Raw genomic sequence first — 20,178 nt, forward strand, 5'->3', positions numbered from 1 at the left:
TATCTATGTACTTTCTTTAATTTCATTCCTTGTTTTAGATAAAATTTTAACATTCTATAATGAACAATATAATTGTATTTATTATTTTGAGTAAGTATTAATTTTTCTGTAAAAACATGATCTTTCGGTTTTATTTTCTTCTGGTATTCACTTAAATAACTATCATCTACAGTTAAATGTTCTGGGCAATAAGGTAAGTTTCTTGTTTTAAACTTTATATTTTCAGGATATTCTAAATCAACTACAAAGAAATAACCAATTGGTGCTTCATCTTTTAAACTAATAATTGCGCTTTCCCAATCAGTTTTATCACCATTTTCAACTTCTGTTAATATAAAATTTTTATATGGTTGAGGTTGCATCATTGCCCAACCATATAAATTATTGGCGTCAATATATAATAATTTATATTCATCATTTGCTTTAAAATACCTATCTCCCATAACACCACTAATTCCACCTCTAATTGATTTTTCAAATAATAAAACCATATCTGGTTCTTTTAATAAATCTAATTCTACATTTGTATATTTTAAACCACATTGCCAGGTTAAACCAGGACTAGAGTAGCAATAACAAGGATCAACATTAAAATGATTCAAATTAACTTCTCTAAATTTTTCAAATATGTCAGCCAATATCATAACATCTGATTTCAAATATAAATCAACTAATTCACCATGATTTTTCATCTTAAAATGGTTCCAAATATTTAATGTTCTATCAAAAACTTCGTCTTTCACATACTCCTCTTTTAATTTATCATAAAATTGATCTTTCAATAATTTCGTTTCTTTGAAATCATTGTGTGTTTTATAAAATGAATAAGGAATTGCGCCTTTATATCTCAATAATTTAAAATCTTGTTCATTTGGATAATAATATCGAGTTATAATAAAATCATTATCAACTAAACTTTTTGATAAATTATCTAATGAACTTGCTAGAAATCTATAAGAATCTAAAAATCTAATGCAACCAAATTGAAATGAAATATAATTTTCAGATGTTTTAGCTAATAGTTTAAAATCATATTTTCTTACATTTGCTTCATTCATAGCATTATATTCTTCTATTTCTTGATTAATTGCGCCCAATTTTCCCGATAATTGTTTTATAAATAGATGGGTATCATATCCTGATAAATTATGAAATAATATTGGTACGAAATTTACTTTCTTAGCTTGTAAATTGCAATCTTCATGAGCAGCTCCACGATATTTTGAATTTAAATGATCATGATCTCTAACTCTTTTATCAAATGAATAAAAACGTTTTTCACAATAACAACAATGAGTTGCATAATTAAAATCAATTTCATCTTCTTTTGTCATAACTATTCTTTTATTTTTGTTTAATAATTTTGCAAAATCACTTTCTAATTCAATAATTTTATCACAAAAATCATTAACTACATTTTCACCTCTAAAAGAAATATATTGACTTTCATATAATTCGGGATAATTTGATTTTATATAAATTCCATAAGCAGCAGCTCTTTGATGAACTTTTTTAATTGTATTTATAATTGGTGGGTCTTGAATTATATCTTCATTTAATTCACTTCCTTTATCCATTGATTTTAATAATTGCTTTTTGTTATATATTTCTTTTCTATCTTGATCAGTTAATTCTTTATTCAACGATTCAAAATCCCCATAAATTACAAATGGAACAATATTTTTAAATTTATGATTAGTAAATTTCAATTTATAATCTTTTTCTGTTGGCATTATTAATTTACAAAAATCTTTATTATCACATAATTCTTTATGTTTTAATAATGTATTCTCAGTCATAAATTGAGATAAACATTTTCTACATAGATAAATTTTATTATGATGATCACTTTCTGTTCTAAAGAATAAATCAATTTGTTTTAACCACATATAATGTTCATTTTCATCTTTTTTGTAATATAACAAATCTATAGCATTTTCATCATCATAATATTCTGTTAAATATAAAGCTTCCAATGTATAATCTTTAATATTTTCACCTTTTGTCTTTGGTAATTGCATTAATTCGAATACATTTATTTTTAAATTATTAACTTTTTCTATTTTAGGAATCATTTTTATAGTTACTGGATATTGATCAATTTTATATAATGTTTCATATTTCCGATAATCTGTTATTCTACAAACATTTTCCTGTGATGGATGTAAGCAACTAATAATTGCCCACAGAAAACATTTGTTGTCTTCATTTTTAACATTTATAATTGCTTTTGATAAAAATGGTAATTTAATATAACTTGATGCTTTCATATCTTTTTCTATTATAAAGTTTGAATTATTTTTAAACATTTTATTACTTTTTGATGTTTTATTTCTTTTTGTATTATAAACATTTAAATCTAAATATATAATTTCATTCAATGTTAAGCCAGAACCCTCAAAATATCTTTCTTCAATATGACGTTTAAATTCATTTAATATTTTTTCTAACTTCTCTTTTATTTGTGTTTTTGAAATTATTTCTTCAGAGAGTGTTTGAATATTATAATCCATTTTTTCTTCTGACTTTATAAAACTTACTTTCCCAGAGATACTAATTTTTGGATATTCAACATCTGTTATCAAATCTAGTATTTTTTCTATTATTTCATTAAATTTACTATAATCTTCTATTGTTGTACCTTTAAAAAATCTAAATATAATAGCTGCAGGACCAATTTTACTATGTAATGTTTCTAAGATTTCAATTGTATCTTTTATTTCTAGTGAATCAATATAATTTCTAACATTTTCCATGTAAGGTTTATTTGAAATGGATTTTGTTTTTGAAGTTGATTCTTTTACTTGTTGAGGTTTATTATCAAAATAATCTTTTCCTAAAACATTATTACTCAAATTTTGGCGGTGTTTTTGTGATTCGAGATGTCTATTATAATTCCTTTTTACTATAAATTCATTACAAACTTCACATTTTATTTCATCCACATTCATATTTTCTAATCGTTCTTTTCTTTCATTAGAATTTTCTGGAGTTTCAAAATCTATTACATTTTTTATATGATTTGCAGTTTTTTCATGTCGTGTTTTATGAGATGTATCGATGTATTTTTTACAATATGGACAATAATATTGATTTTTATTGACATTATTGTTTTCTAGTTGGTGTTCATTCTCCCCCATTTATTAGGGAAAAAAATTACTTGTGGTGATGAGTGGTGTCTCGCCCTCTCGCCCTCTGATCTGAAAGCCTACTTTTCCAATTACTCATGTATTAGTAATTTTGGTGATTTCATCGCTTTTTCGACTCGGCTATATCCGTATCAATGACGTGAAATTTCCTGGTTGCAGGGAAAGAAAGGTCACCGAGAGCTGGCCTACATACGGTAGCTCGTGCGAACTGCCTGGAAATATACTCTACTAGTACCGGGGACACAAGCGGTGCAACAAACTTCACACAGTTACCTAGAGTCATAACCAAAAACCAAACAGGTGCCGCTCGCTAGTGCATACTTTGGGGGTCAGAAAACTTTTTACCTAAAAATTGTATGAAACTGAATATTTCAATATCATCTAGACGTATCGGCCCCACTCCGCGCGGTGGCGCGACCGTGCGGGATTTACGCGAAGCAGCAAACACAAACATGGCCACTCTCTCAATTTTCAATGATAGAAATCGTGCGTGCATTTCAATTATTTCGGCTGTTAGGGTTTTAAGGCACAATATAAGTTGATGATGTGATATGGCGATGTTAATTAATGATAATTCCGCAAGCTAGTCACGAACGGTGCCGATTGAGTGTACAGCTGCCAAAAACACTGAAATGTGCGTAGTTGCGTAACTATTTGCAGTGAATTGCAGACGAAACATGAAGCCTTAACGGCCGTTTAAAAACAATTATACCAATCGCAATTGTAAAATAAAAATGAGATAGAACCTAAGTTAAAATTCTGGCCATTTCTAAAATTTTATTACTAATTTTTAGTCAGTGCCGAACGTTTAGTTTTCCAACAATAATGAGGGATGGTTGGTAGTCATGCAATTCAAGTCATCATTTATTACACGTTACTTCCGTGTTGTTGAAAATCTCGCGAGTCCTGGACCAAACCCCAATGAACAATGTGATCTGTGTGCTGGCCACAAATGCACACAGATCACACTACACTACCCATTACACACTCCAGTACCCACAGCTTTCATATATCCATCCAAATATTTAGAGTGTCTTTCTTCCTGGGTTCCTTATCAGCAATGTTGTGTCAAAATTTCATCGAAATTGAACAAAAATTGAATATATTGTAAATACAGATTTTATGTTCAAATCCGTTATTACTGGAGGAATTTTTATGAAAAAACATCCATGGAATCAGTGAAATATAACTTAGAAAAAGAATATGATCAAAATGATTTCAAAGATATATGAAAAAAGTTTTTTTGAATCGTCATGGTACTGTGTGAAACTGGTGAGAGCCAGATGTGTTCCTGTAAACATTATACACAAACTATCGCGCTGGTAGGATGTGGCCTGCACTATTTCCAAGTGGGTGTTTGAACTTTCGCTGAATTACCAAATCGCGGCAGTTGAATATACTGATGAATAAAATTTAATGACGGGACATTTTTACCGCTATAGTGAAATTTTTTATCGTTTTAAAGCACGTTGAATTCGTCGTTCGCGGATTAGGATGTTATTCCGTTACCTGTTTGTCTAATATTTTATCGAACTGGCAGAATCATCACTTACTTTGGCGTAAATTCCAGCGGCTCAACAAAACTACGAGTTAAACCGTCAATAATTACGTCGTTGTTAGTTTCATTAGTCTGATCGTTCTACCATTTCAATTGCAAATTTATATTTTACATTTATTTCGGCGATTCGAACACCACCTTAAGTTGCAAGGGGTCCTAATCCTCGTGGCCGGAGTTGATACGATAGCTAGAAACATTTCTGAAGAAGCTTCGTCGATTCTGCAAATTTCACAAGTCACTTGTTTTTTTCAAGACACGATCACACGAAAAAGTGACTCCAAAAGTCTTGATTATCATATTAATAAACTGAATCGGGTTAGTATTTTATTCATATAACTTGAAATTGTTTAACAAAAATTAAGTTCTCGCTATGGTTGATATCGGTTGTAAATAGAATAAAATCGTTTATCATTAATTATTATATGTCGATTCAATGTCTTATTTATTGTGACGATGAAAATGAAAGGTATCTTGATTTTGTCGCTAGTATTGCGTTGATGTGTTTCGATGTGTTCTGTTCTCAGGATTCTACCAGGGACGTGTAATCTCATTCCTTCCCTGATTCTACTCAGTCAAACAGTAGTAAAATATGTTTGTGTATTAGCACCTCATTAACTGTGAAAGATAACGACCTGTGGGAAGTGAGGTGCCATGACCCAGATGACTTTCCTCGTCAGTCTATTTTTATCTGTATCAGTTCAGCGATTATATTTCGAGCCGTATGGTGCGCTGTTCACCATCTGCAACTCGCTCGAGTTTGACCCAGGCCGTACTATCACTGAGTTTGGCGACTAGGTGTAAAACCCCTAAAACATACGGACATTGTATATTACATACGTTATCTTTGTGAGAAAGGTATGAGATACTTCCCCGCTTAAATTACGATAAATAGAAATAATCCAAAAAGGTCCAATAACTCCGTTAAACTCATGGAAATTCGTTTTCATTCGTACTTCTAGATGTTCAGAAAATGGACAAGACTGCCTTTACTCGACCGACTGCCTTTAATCGACCGACATTAAGACGTAAACGCAGAAGTTTTCGCATAATGTGCACGAGAAGATTTATTTTCAGATTATCTAGGGAATATGTATATACACATAATATCGATATCTTAAAATACGTAATAATGCCAGTATATGATTGCTTTGTTATCTATCACAAGATATTTAGTGTTTCATATTGGCAAATTATAGAGTATAACAATACAAGCTACAAAATACGAATTTTTCAAGAATGAGGCCGAGGAAGGACACGCATCAGTCCACACAGTTCGGTATTTCAGTCTAATTTGTTCACTCCTTAACCACTCATTGATTGGTTGGAAATATTCAATCAATGGTTGAGCATCCATCTTTTCGGAACCTGTCAGTTTCTTCATAGCTTGTTGCCAGGGTACGGATGAACCGAGTTTTAACATATCCCTACAAAGAAATGAGCAAAACAATCGTACTATAAAGATATAAGTGTAATTTTCCCAACAATGGGTAAATAGTGAGCGTACTTGTTGGATATCAACTAAGGTATAGGGGACTGTAGTTTCTCATTTCTGGAATGCAATGAACGATTCGGATACTCTGATCGATGATTCGACAGTTCAACGGTTCAACAGTTCAGCGATTCGCCAGACACATCGCCCACGATCCCAGCACCTTTTTATAGGGGGAGATACCAGGCACTTTCTATTTAAAGGCATTTTTTTGATCCATACATCGCTCACGACCCCGGCAGCTACATATAGGGGGATATTTTAGTCTGGGGGATGGATGAAAATTAATCAAACTGTTTCTCGGTAATCGAAAAACGCCTAATGGAAAACATGGAAGAATAAAAAAATGGATAACGCCTCATTCCTAGAAAATGACCTAATTTCATTACTGTACTATCTACTCACAATCCAACTCGGTTATCATCAACGGAACAGTTTGAATATACATGTTTTTTACGCGTCACGAAACGAGACTACTCCTCTATAAACTGCATTATAGGATGATGATAGAATGTCCGCCGTGCAAGCAGTTAAATACATAACGCGAAAACAAACGCCGCGCTTAAACCGGCTTTCGTGAATTTTGAAACCGGAATGCATAAATATGGTACAACCTACGCTCGTAGGTACAACCCACACAAAGACTGATAAAGAAGCCTTTCTCAAATTATCCTCCAAAACGGTTCACAACCACCCTTATGTGAACCTGATAGATAAGGCCTACCAATGAGAGACTAAATAATGTCAAGCCCCTGAACTTCCTTGAACAAAAAATAATAAACTATATGTTCCATATAAAAGATAAATGTCTTTTATTATCACTCCTTGTCTTAATATGAAATAATAACATAGATAAGCCTGTGTGTTGGTAGTGTAACCAAACGATCGTCGAAACGACAATAGAAACGCAGATGGAACAAGCGGGGCTCCACGCACTCCTACGTGAACTATGTAACGTTGCGTACATAGTTCACGTAGGGATTTATGTCAATTTCTTGGATGTTACTATGAATTAGGCGTTATGCGTTTTCCGATTCGGTGTTTTTCATTAGGTGTTTTTCGAATACCGGGGAATGCTAGGGGGTGCATTCCTGATCTCAAAACTATGGTTCCTAAGTTATACAGGTAGTGCATAAAACAGGGGGGACAAGGCTAAAAGTCCCTCAAAAACAGCTTCTGTCTAGACTGTTCAGTCCATGCATAATTTGAATTGAAAAAGATTTTAATGCTGTTATGAAATAATCACTAAAGAAATGTTAATTTGGAATAAGGCTAATTATGAAGCTGATCAATTATGCTAGTTAATAAGCATAATTAGACTTTAGAGCCCATGCTCAAATTTGGTCTTCTTATTTAGCTTGAAACAACCTCGAATGGAATATGTTGCTTAAGAACATACTTCGCGGTTCCTTCTTAATTTAAGGAGATGCCAAATTTCATGACGTAATAACATCGTTTTCACCAAATTTGTGTTTTCAGCAATAAATCTTTTAAAAGAAACAAATCCACCATTTATTTTGCTTTTAGATATCGAGAAACTCATTACTTTGAGACTTAAAGACTTAAATAGATAAAATTGAAAAAACAATTCAGATGGTAATTAAGAAGGACATCATCTTTTATTGATCACCAGTTGTAATTCGATTTTTTAGTCCATCTCTCAAACTGCAGTTAACCTAAGCTTTGGGTAAACTAAAAAACTATATATTAGTTTTAAGAACAGATCCTGTGGTTCAATCTAAGGTTAGGAGGAGTCACAGGTTACAAATAAGATATTGTCAACCAAAACAAAGATATCTGAAGAACTGCTTTCGGACGAAAGTAGAAAACACAATATAACGTCAAATTCATATGAAATCATATCATATAAGACGCAGATTTAAAACCATACAGAACTTGCCAATACTAACTACATCTACCACCTAAATTAAATGTTCTAACTAAAATGAACATAGAACATAACTATAGACGATTAGTACTCGTCACTATCTCCTTCATCTGAATATGAGCCACTGCCTGTACATTCATTTTCATAATCTACGTTATTTTCATCATCCTAATCATTTTCAGTTACCATGTAACTCGGGACCCATGAACTTGGTTTTTTCGTACAACCCATCATCTTATTCCCATCCATGCTCTATTGACTCCGGCTTCTGATCAATAAACTGATTGTGTGCATTTGCCCACATCCTTACAACGAAAGCCACCCCTTTTGCATCTGGCACACGTTCATTTCGGCAACGTGGAATACTACATCCGTCAATTCCCTTCAATTTTTCGAAGGGATTATTTGCATTTGGCTTAAGTTCGAATGCTCTCTCATTGGCCTCATACCTCAACTTGTTTACTGAATATTTTTTGCACCATACAAGCTACATGTGAATAATTCTAAAGCGTCCAATATCTTGTCATCCAGTTGCTCGTTAGTTGCCATACTTGCAAAAGTCAATTTGGACTTAAGGATATTTGTCTAGTCAAGAGAGCGTTCTCAATTTACCTTTCCGTACAAAGGCAGAATATTTGTCTAGTCAAGAGAGCGTTCTCAATTTACCTTTCCGTACAAAGGCAGAGGTGTAATCACACCCTGTAAATGCGTGAAATGCAGGGAGTGAGTGAGTGAATATTTATGTTTTCAGATCAAAGGTCGAAAGGTCGATTTCAAAAATAAAAAAAAAAACTTTATTATTTTTTTCACTAAGCCTTTCTCCATTCAATCAGAAAACAAAATTGTACACTTACTCTAATATTCATATAATATTATTCTCATGTTTTAACATATGTATCACAATGATTTTGAAATATGAAAAATAGATAATAAATATGAAAAATAAATACTAAAAGATGAAAAATAAATATTAAAATATATATCGAAATAAATATTAAACGATCAAAAAATAAATTTTTAAATATTAAGATTTGAAATTAATAAAATAAGAAATACATATTAAATAGTAACAGAATCTAATATAATACTCCTGAATTTAGAACAAATTTACCAGATAGATTTAATAGTTTATCAATTGAAAGTATTGATGATTAAAAAATCAGGAATATTTAATTTAATTTATAAAGGTAAAGATGAAAAAGGACATCATGATATAAATATTGAATGATTTTTAACAAAATATTTGTATAATAAATGGCTACTAACAACAAGAAATATTATTGCCCATTTTGTAAAATAAATATAGATAAATCACAACACTAGATCTAGACATAATAAATCTAACTAGGGGTCCAGGGACACCATGCCCACTTGGGAAGTGGTTTCCAATGCTCAACAATCTACCAAATTCAATATTCAACGCCCCCTGTTAACCATTTACAAAAACCAATGACCTTGAACCTCACCACAATCATAGAACATGTCAGCAGCTACGATTTTGTAATTGATTGTGATAACAAAATAAATTTCTCGTTACCAATTTAATATGGAAATACTAAATATTCTACTATTCAACGCCCCCTGGTGACCATTTTCAAAACCCAATGACCTTAAAACTCACCACAATCATAGAAATTGTCATAACCTACAACTTTGCAATTGATCATGGTAACAAAATATGCCTAGGTACCAATCTAATAAAGGAATACTAAGTTATTCTACAATTCAACGCTCCCTGGTGACCATATAGAATAACTAATGTCCTTAAAACTCACCACAATCATACATGATGTCATGAGCTACAGCTTTGCAATTAATTGTGGTAAAAAAATATGCTTGTTACATAATATCAATATAATGTGGAAAACTTTTTCCCACCTACCAATGAGTACTGATGATACCAAGATGGCCGCCAATTGCGTCACAATTGGCCGATCAAAATACCTGGCTCAGGTATAAAACAACCTTTTCCAAAGAATACCCATCACAAATTGCAATGAGAAATGGCAAACCAACAGAAAGCTACAGGACTCAGAATTTGGGCCAAAATTGACATTTTTGGGCACTAAAAAGATCATAGGACGGCCATCTTGAGTCCGATCGACCCAATTTTTCTTATGGTGATGGGCCCTTGAACGATTCAAATATATATGAAAGATCAAGGTAATTGATTTAAGCGTCTTCAAAATGTCCCTCAAAAAGTTAAAAAAGTGTAAAAAGTTCTGATTTTGACGAACAACAATGGCTGCCAGTCGGCCATCTTGATTCTGACAGGGCCAGTTTTGGGCCGAGGATGTGTCTAGGGTAGATTCATGTATAGACCAAATATCAAGACATTACCTTGAAGCGTCTTCAAAACTTCCCAAAATAACTGGATTCCGTCTACGGACGGACGGACGAAAAGTGAACGCAATAGCCCCGCTGGGACTAAAGTCCCCAGTGGGCTAAAAACCATTTAGAAAATTAATTGAAATTAGACGGCCATACTAAACACTGTCAGGAGCCGTCAGAAAGCGTCATGAATCCACGTGTTATCCTAAACACCGCCAGGAAATTAAAATATAGTTTGAATGGATAATGTAATGAATCTGAATTGTAGGGCCGGAATTGTAAAGTTGAATATTTTATATGCGCATGCCGCACGTCTAGGAGCGTGGCCCCGCCAGAAAACGAACCGTGCAGGAAGAGGGGGAGTCCTTGAATTTGGAAGGCAGGAAAGGAAAACAAATTTGAAACGACTCTTGAAAATACTAAAATGTTGTTTATTCACAATCTGACAATTTTACAAATTAACTCAATATCACTAGTAGGAAACGCAATTTCACTAGTAGACAATCTTTTAAAAAAGCCTTCTTTTACACTGTTCTAAGTTAGTTCGAGGCAAAGTTATATTATTTTAGGATATGATATACACATTGATACAAATATCAAATCTCATACAAAATAAAGGCAAAAATAATATAATGAAAAGTTAACTTTGAAAAATGTATGTAAGTTGATACAAATATCCCATGAAAATCGCCCATGAAAATTGATATATCACTGAGACACTGAGAACTACAGAATGTATAGGCAGCTGGTGTCAAGTTATGTTCTTTTTATTGTAACTGATCTCGCCGCTCTTGAACGCTTTGTTTGCCCTGGTTTCCTTTCTACTTTTGCGGTTTTCGGAATATTCAATTTTCCGTCAGTGGACGCGATAGGCCTAACTTTTTCGATCGGTTTTGATTTTGCTCTAAACAATTTATTCATGATCGTATCCTATTCTTCCTTTGATTTCTTATACCATACTACGTGCGAAACGACGTGTTTGCTCAAACGAGGCGAAACTTGGTAGTTACCTTGGCCGTGTAACGCTCGGCGAATATCTGCATACTGCAGATCAACTAAACTATTCAGGCGCTCTATGAGATCAGGAATTTTCAAAATATTCTAATTCGTCGATAGTTTTATGAGATTGTTCATACATTCGCAATTATTATTAGTGCAGTTTAAAGGAACACGTTTCTCTATCTGCGTAGGAACGTATTGTTTAAGACGTATGACGAGCTTCATTAGCTATAAGGCATGAACAGTGGCACAGTTGTTTCAAATTTCGATTCCATCTCGAGGACACATTGATCGTATTCGTATTCGTCACATTTCTGTAATAACCCGGAGTTTCCGAATATGCAAGATACAATTTCTGATATTTTATAATTAGCACCGACTTTATGGCGTTAATGTCGTTTTACATTTTGTTGTAGATGTCGTAAGTTAGACTATAATAATGAAAAATAAAAACTGAATTAAAAAATTAAAAAGAAATATATAAATGTGATATATGTAATCAATCATTTAGTGAAAAAGATATTATGATCAACATTTAAAATCTAAAATTCATTTTAGAAATTTTGATAAAAATATTTCAGGTGAAGAATATTTGATAAAGATAATGATAAACAAAAGGCCCACGTTCATGACGCAGAGAAGAAGAATGATCCAGTATTCAAAGTTTTACAGAAAGATTTACAATGTAACGATTGTTCATTTTCTGTTAATATATCCTTACATGAAAAGACAAGCCCATTTTAGCTGCACCAAAGATCACACAACATGAAAAAATGCATTAAGAATTGGTGTAGACATCGTGGGTTAGCAAATAGTGCAGCAAATCGATCGACCATTTTTTCAGAGGGACAGTTTTTTTCATATTATAGCGGACCTTTTCTTTCGTGGTGGGGAGGGGGAGGGAGGGTTTGTGCGTTCCAATCCCAACCCTGGCTACGGGCCTGACAGCCTATAGGGATAATTGGAGATAATAAGATTTAGTATATATGGAAGTCGATTTCTGAGATATGTATATGATTTTCTATAAATAAGATTGGTCTAAAGAATAAAGGCGTTATCTAGGCCTACATAATTCAAATTCACACCTTTGAAAGGTTCGTTTAACCTTCGTTTAACAAATTAATCACGGAACTGTATCTAAGTGAAAGTCCGATATTTACAAAGTTTTCAATAAATTATCGATATTTTGTAAGGTTTTAAAAAAAGGTCTTAAGAATTATTTGATGTTAGTGCTACCCCCGTATTCAGCGGGAGAAGTGGGAGAAGTCTCAACTCAGAATCAATGAAACGACAATTATTTCCATCAGGAACGGATCCGGGGGTGCACTTTGAGCATGTGCATCACCTCACAATCTCTTGATTTTTGATTTCCTTAGCTGGGTAAAAGTGTGAAATCGCTATTCAATTTACGGGTTGAAAAGGTATTGCACTCAAACCGTGACCAAGATGCGTCTCAGGCGCATCTTATTCACAAGAACTTTGGGAGAACTCACTAGACCCAACACTTCGCTTTGTGCACCCCTACGTATCTGAAATCCTGAATCCGTGAAGTACTCAGGTAATTGGTAGCTATAGCGCATATCTAAACCCGTCATGTGGACGGGTATTTTGCTAGTACTATAAACACTAAGTATACAGTAAATGGTGACTATTGTGATGACTATTGAGTATAACTATTGTTCATGATACCTAGTGCTATACCACTTGAAGTTGTAATAGTAACTCATTTAGGCATAAAACTATTTGTTCATCGTTTGTCCTTGGGAGGAATATTCCTCATGTAATCAATATTCACATTATCGGTCTTCTCAGTTGGTAATAATTATACAACGCTCAGCTAACCCAAGATTATATTGAGGCGAGTGTTGATAAAAGATTTCTGGGACCCATCATTTTTAAACAGTATAGGAAACTTCAAGGTACAGAATATCGAGGGTGCCATCGTTATATATTTGCAATGGCAACATACTTCATTATCGCAGTAAAACTTATCTGTAAATGCAAAGATCTGATCTTTTGTGGGGTTTGTTCCAGTGCCACAATCTCACATTCTGAGCACGTCACAAAACATAAGACACTGCGTTAACCTCTTTTTCAAACAGAAATTATAGTTTACGACGTACAGATATATTGCGAGGTGATTAGATTTTGATTCTGTCGCTTCAGTTGATCAAACGAAGTTTAGGATACATTTTGTCTGCATTATAGTTATGGTGGCTTACCCTAGAGCTTTACCAGCTTCTTTAGAATTATAAATATCACAAGTGTGAAGTGGACCAGTGTGACCTGCCTTTTCACAGAGAGCTTTATGGAACTGGAACTGAATGATGTAACTCACAAAATATCTGAAAGAAATAAATCACTTCGATACAAAACTTCATTAGGCTTGGTTGGTTACGTATTTCCAAAAATCTAGAGTGAGACACCCGAAACTTGAATGTGGCTATGCCACGTAAGTAATATGGATAATAGGGGTTCATACCAAAGGTCGAAGGGTCGAAAAATAAATTCTCGCACACTCGAATTTATTTTTCAACCCCTCAACCTTTGTTATGAATCCCTATTATCCCTATTACTCTTAAAATATTCATATATATGAATATGAATAACTTCTAAAATCAATTTTAATAAAAAATGTTAAAATGGATGCAAATAAGAAGTACTACTGTCCGTCAGAACAACTACAATCTATCAATATTACAAATAGTGTTATAAATATAACCTATAAGAAATGTTCTAAGTGTGAATTTGATAAACAATCTTCAGAATATTATAAAGATAAATATTCTAAAGATGGTAAGCAAAGTTACTGTAAAACTTGTAGCAAACTATATAGTAAACAATATCAAGTGAATAATCCAGAAAAATGTAATGAAAAAAATAGACGTTGGCGAGCTAATAATCGTGAACATTTTAATAATTATCATAAAGAAAGGCGCCGAACAGATTTTTTGAATTGAAAAAATATCTAAGTTCTAGATTATCAAATTCATTTAGTAAAGACAAACACTCAGAAACACTATCTAGTTTATTGGGTTGTACAGATGAATTCTTAAAATCATGGATTATATATCAGTTTGACGATAAAATGAATATAGATAATTATGGCGAATATTTTCATATAGATCATGTGCTGCCTATATCTAAGTTTGATATGAATGATGAACACAATCAGAAGTTAATCTGGAACTGGAAGAATTTAAGACCACTCGAAAAGAAAGAAAATTTGATTAAACATAGCAAACTAAATTTACAGTTACATTTGGATCAATTAGATAAACAAAGAAATTTATTGAATAATGGAATAGTTCTCCAAATAATGAACAATACGTTGAGTCTTTAATCAGCAGTTAAAGAATATTTTGTGGAATTTAATATCGAGAATCCGAAATGACTTATCTGGACAGTTATTGTAACTGCTCCTATAGATTGACAAAAGTAGTGGGGTATTGAATCCTAATTCAAATAAAAAGTATTAAAAATTATATATCTTCAACTAGCCATTATTTCTATTTTAATTTTTTCAAAATCTAATATTTCTTTTCAAAAAGGGAATACTTTATATTTTGATAAGATTTGAATAAAAATTCAAAAACTTCAAATAGCTAGTATCATTTGAAGAATACTTATAATATTTTTTTTTCTTTTTTCTCTAATATTAATGTCAAAGAAATCGAGTAAAAATAGTATTGATATTGAAAAGACAATTGAAGATTTAGGCATTACTGATAATAAAGATACAGTTGTTTCTAATTGTGCTCAAAATAAATATTGATTTTGAATACTATTTAACATGTAAGCATTATCTTGAGTTACTAATTGCTAGTGGCAAATGTAAGGAATTTATCGGAAAAATTATAACTTTTCAAGAATTAGATAATATGAAACCAGATAAAGTAATAAAAGATTTCAAAATATACGAAGAAGCTAGATTAGCTCGAATAAACGATTCTATAAGTGATGGAATAGTTAAATGTTACTCTAAGTTATGTAACCGGATTATACCAATTGATGATGAAAATAAATTATATAGTGATTTAAAAAATGATTATTTAGTTATGACAGAATTACAAAAATGGGTTGGATACGCTTCATTCCGGTTAGGCGGAATAATGATATTAATTTCTACTGGTGTAATAACATTTTCTAATTTCAAACCTACAGTAAATAAACCAGATAATATCGAATCAGATAATAAATCAGAAGATATTAAATCAGAACAAAAATTAAGTAAAATAAATGACTGATGATATTCAGAAAAAGCCTAGATCTGAGAAACAAATTAAATGGGCTAGGGAATTGGGTAAAAGATCTGCAGAATTAAAAGGGGCTAAGAAAAAGAAATTAACTGATATAAATGAATCACAGAAATTATCTGATATTGATTCGAATGATAATCCATCTAATTCCTCTAATACTGGAAGAAATAATTACTTATATATTACAATTGGGTTAATCACAGTAATTATATTCTCTGGTGTAATATATAAATCTTAATTTAATAACAATTATGATGACGATGATAAGCCTGTTATACCAGAAAATAAGTCAAATGATAAAGTCATTGAAAATAAATCTAAATTATTATTAATGGATTAAAATAAGATGAAAAAAGAACAATATCTAAGAGATTTATATTATAACCCAGAGAGTGAAGTATCATATTTTAGTGTTTCGGAATTATGGGATAAAATAAAATTTGATAATGAAAATATAAAATATAGTGAACTTAGATTATGGTTACAAAATCAACGAACATATCAAATCCATAAGAAAAAGGATAAAAATTATTTAACAAGAAAAGTTATGGTTTCATATATCGATCAACAATGGCAAGCAGATTTAATTGACATGAAGAACTTAGAGGAATACAACAAAGGATATTTCCAGATACTGAATGTCACAGATATATTCAGTAGATACGCATGGTCAATTCCAATCAAAGATAAAACTGGTATAGAAGTAACAAATGTGTTCAAGTTAATATTTAAAGAAGCTATCCCAGGTAAGATACAATTTGATGAAGGTAAGGAATTCTATAATAAACATTTTTAAAAACTATTATCTGATAACGATGTAGAACCTAAATTTATAATAGGACAACATGTAAGAATATCTTAATATAGAAAAACATTTTATAAAGGTTATACTCTTAATTTTACTGAAGAAATATTTAAGATTAAAAAAATTATATTAACTAAACCTTTTGTTTATAAATTAGAAGATTGAAAAGATGAAGAAATATAAGGTTATCTCTATGAACAAGAATTATCACTTGTACCAAACCCAGATGAAATAGAATATAAAATAGAAAAAGTATTGAAAACAAAAACTCTTAAAGGAAAAACGTATTCTTTGGTAAAATATAAAGGGTATGATGATAAATTTAATGAATGGATTTTATCTAGTAAAATTAAAGAATAAATGAATAAAGATTTATTTATATTTGAACCGCATAATATGTTAGTTACTGGCGTAACAAACTGTGGTAAAACACATTTCATATTAGATTTATTAGAAACTATTTATAAGAATCATTTTGATAATATAATATTATTCTGCCCTACTTATGAAATGAATAAAACATATATAGTTAAGATAAAAAAGTTTATTATATTAGATCCTAAAACAGTAAAAGAAAATTTAGATAATTGTATTAAAATAGCAATCGATATTTATAAAGGATCAAATACATTATTCATTGTGGATGATTGTGCAAATTTACATGATTCAAAAGTTAGAGGAAGTGAGTTATGCTATTTAGCTTTCTCTGAGGGACATTTTGGGATAACAACATAGGTTTTAAATCAAGAATATAATTCAATTGTTAAAGACTTTAGGAAGAATATAAGATTTTTAGTATTATTCTACAATAAGATAAAAAATCAATGCAACAATCATCGGAAGAAAATCAAATTATACCTACTGAATTACATGATGAATATATGAATAAATTATAAAGTAATAAAGGTTCAAAATTATAACTGAGACTACAATTTCCTTATGAATATAAATTTATAAAATAAGGGATTTTAAGCATTTCTGTATTAGATACGTATTAGGTGCCTTAATACTTAAAATTTGTAATATTATATAATTTTGAATTGTGTATGAGTGGACGAGTGGACGAAATGGACGAATGGACGAGGGTAACATATGTAATTTATATATGTTTTTTATTTGAAAAACAGTAACATTTTGATTTGAAGTTATTTTATCAATTTTATACTATATTTAAATATTATTTTAATAAAATATAAAATATATTAGCTGAAAATATAAATTATATTAGTTAAAAATATGAATATGATAAATCCGTCAAGACATAGGGGTTTATTTCAAATAAGACCCCCCTGTCGTACATTCGTACACTCGTACATCAATACGTATAGGAAATTAATCTTTTTCATTTTCATATTTTTCTTTTCTAACAATATATTCCTTTTCATTGATATTGGTATAATTCCTAATTGATTCCCGAGTTGATATTTATTGAATGTTTCTCTTGAAAATATTTTCGGAATATAATTTTCGATTTCATTTTTAGATGGATGTTTATTTAGAAATTCTCTAAAATCATCATATTTAAGTTCAAATAAGTTCATTGCATAAGTTACATTTGGTTTAAAGTTATCTACCTTTTTCAATATGGTAACTACATCATTACTCGAGTAATAATCTATAAATGTTTTTCTGTACCACCGATAATCTGATATATTCATTTTATTGAATTTTGGATTTATAATTAATGGATTTTCTATTACATTATCTGTACCTATATGTTTAATTGAGTATTAATGATTCAATTGTTTATAATATATTACATATTCTTTACATTTTTCACCCCAAGATTGAAATACGTGTATTGCATGGACTGAATCATTTCCACCTTTTGTTTTTAATTTATAATGTTTTGACCAATTAGTCTTTGTTATACATTCATTACAGAAGGCACAATAATTTTGATCTTCTTTGCATTTATCTTTATATATATTAGCATATGTTTTTACTAATTGTAGAATATGTTCATATTTTTTGAAGTGCAATAAATAATCATTATAATTATCAAAATCTTCTTCACAATACATACATCTGATGTTTTCTTTTGGTTTAACATTTGATTTTTCTATTTTATAGTTAGAGGTAGATGCTGTTATATCTTCTTTTTTTGTTTCAATATTATCTTCTTTTTTTGTTTCAATATTATCTTCTTTTTTTGTTTCAATATTATCTTCTTTTTTAGGTTCAATATTATCTTCTATTTTAGGTTCAACATTACTATCTATTTTACTTATTCTATAATTGAATATATTAAAGTATTCTCCAAAATACTAACTATATTCACCATAAGGTATTACATAATATATATCTGATATCATTTCACTTGAACTTTGTATTTCATATATTCCTCCTTCCATTTATTATAAAATTTTTTATTAAAATTAAAATTCTAATTCATAACACTATTAAATTGAGAATTTACAATAATTAATTGCGCGTCAGAATACAAATGTGCATTTTGAAATTTTTGATTCCTTTTTTCTTTTTCATGAGTAATCGTATTCCATCTTTAGTATTCTGTAATTTTTTACCAGAAACATGTAATAAGTTATCTTCATTGGTTCTAAAATCTAACCATAATGCATAATTATTACCAGTATAGCAATCAATTTGATTAATATTAGAATTTTCAGATGATTTTACTTTTTCATTCATAAAATGTTTTCTAATTTTTGGCCACTGATCTATCATTCTCATTCATTCTCATTCATTGACAGAATATGTTATTAGCTATACCTTCGATGGTTATTTCTACTTTTGATAATTCAGGATTATAATAATTATCAACCTGTATTGCACCATTTGAATATGTTGCAATGGTAAAAAATATTAATATACCTTTAATAGATCTTCTTGGGAAGTTAATATTCTCATTAATTATATCTTCATTTGCATTAATAGTTACAGTTTTAAATTTATCAATGTAATCATATAATAATGAAAATCCTTGATTGTATTGAGTTTGAATTATGCTTGAAATATTTTCATCAGTTACTATATCATATTCTAAACATATATTCGATAGTTTATAACCCATATCTTCTTTAACTACGCTAGCTAGCACAATGTGCAAATTTTATTTCGAATATAATATCTTCTTGAATTGCATATTTATATAAAGGTGCATTGTTATTAATCAATTCAAAATCTGATGGAATTTTATATTTGCTTCCATAAATCTTTTTTATTAAATTATCTACGTCATTGGCTTCTACTGCATTATTAGCTTCTGATCTTAATTTATTTTGGTTTTCTGATTGGATGCCTTGAAATATCATATTATTTCTATTTTCTTTTGTTAACCATAAATGTTTATAATGCATAAAAAATTATAATCATCTAATGAATAAACTGTTTCTGGCCCAATCTTTATAGTTAATTTTTTAATCAAATATCTTCCAACATTATCAACAACATAACTGTTATCATGGCCAGTTACTTTTATATCAGCCGATAAATGAATACTATTTGGAACATAAAAAGTATTTTGTGTTAATCGAGGAATTCTAACATATAAAGTTTCATCAGGATTAATATTAGAAGGATTATGAGTAATTATATGATGAGATCTTTCTGCTTTAATAGCATTAGATATTCTAGAAGGATTTATGTAACTCCCACTCATTTATTTAAGAGAAAAACATATCATTTATTTTTTATCATATTCACTATTCCAAAAATAATTACAATTACAACTGTAATC

General features: G+C 30.4%; 1 protein-coding gene across 2 annotated transcripts in view; it reads right to left on the minus strand.

The window, feature by feature from the left end:
- Positions 1-5,762: 5,762 nt before the first annotated feature.
- The window catches only part of LOC141906837 (angiotensin-converting enzyme-like), a 65,367-nt gene continuing 50,951 nt past the window's right edge, over positions 5,763-20,178 (minus strand). Inside the window, exons 12-13 of one of the 2 annotated variants that reach the window (XM_074796265.1) lie at positions 13,637-13,759; positions 5,763-6,131 (exon numbers count right to left, since the gene is read on the minus strand). In XM_074796265.1, the coding sequence (XP_074652366.1) occupies positions 5,885-6,131; positions 13,637-13,759 (370 nt within the window). In that variant the 3' untranslated portion in view covers positions 5,763-5,884. The remainder of the gene's footprint in view (positions 6,132-13,636; positions 13,760-20,178) is intronic. The other variant, XM_074796266.1, reaches the window with a different exon arrangement.

Source organism: Tubulanus polymorphus, chromosome 6 (assembly GCF_964204645.1).
Source record: "Tubulanus polymorphus chromosome 6, tnTubPoly1.2, whole genome shotgun sequence".
Taxonomy (NCBI): Eukaryota; Metazoa; Nemertea; class Palaeonemertea; order Tubulaniformes; family Tubulanidae; genus Tubulanus; species Tubulanus polymorphus.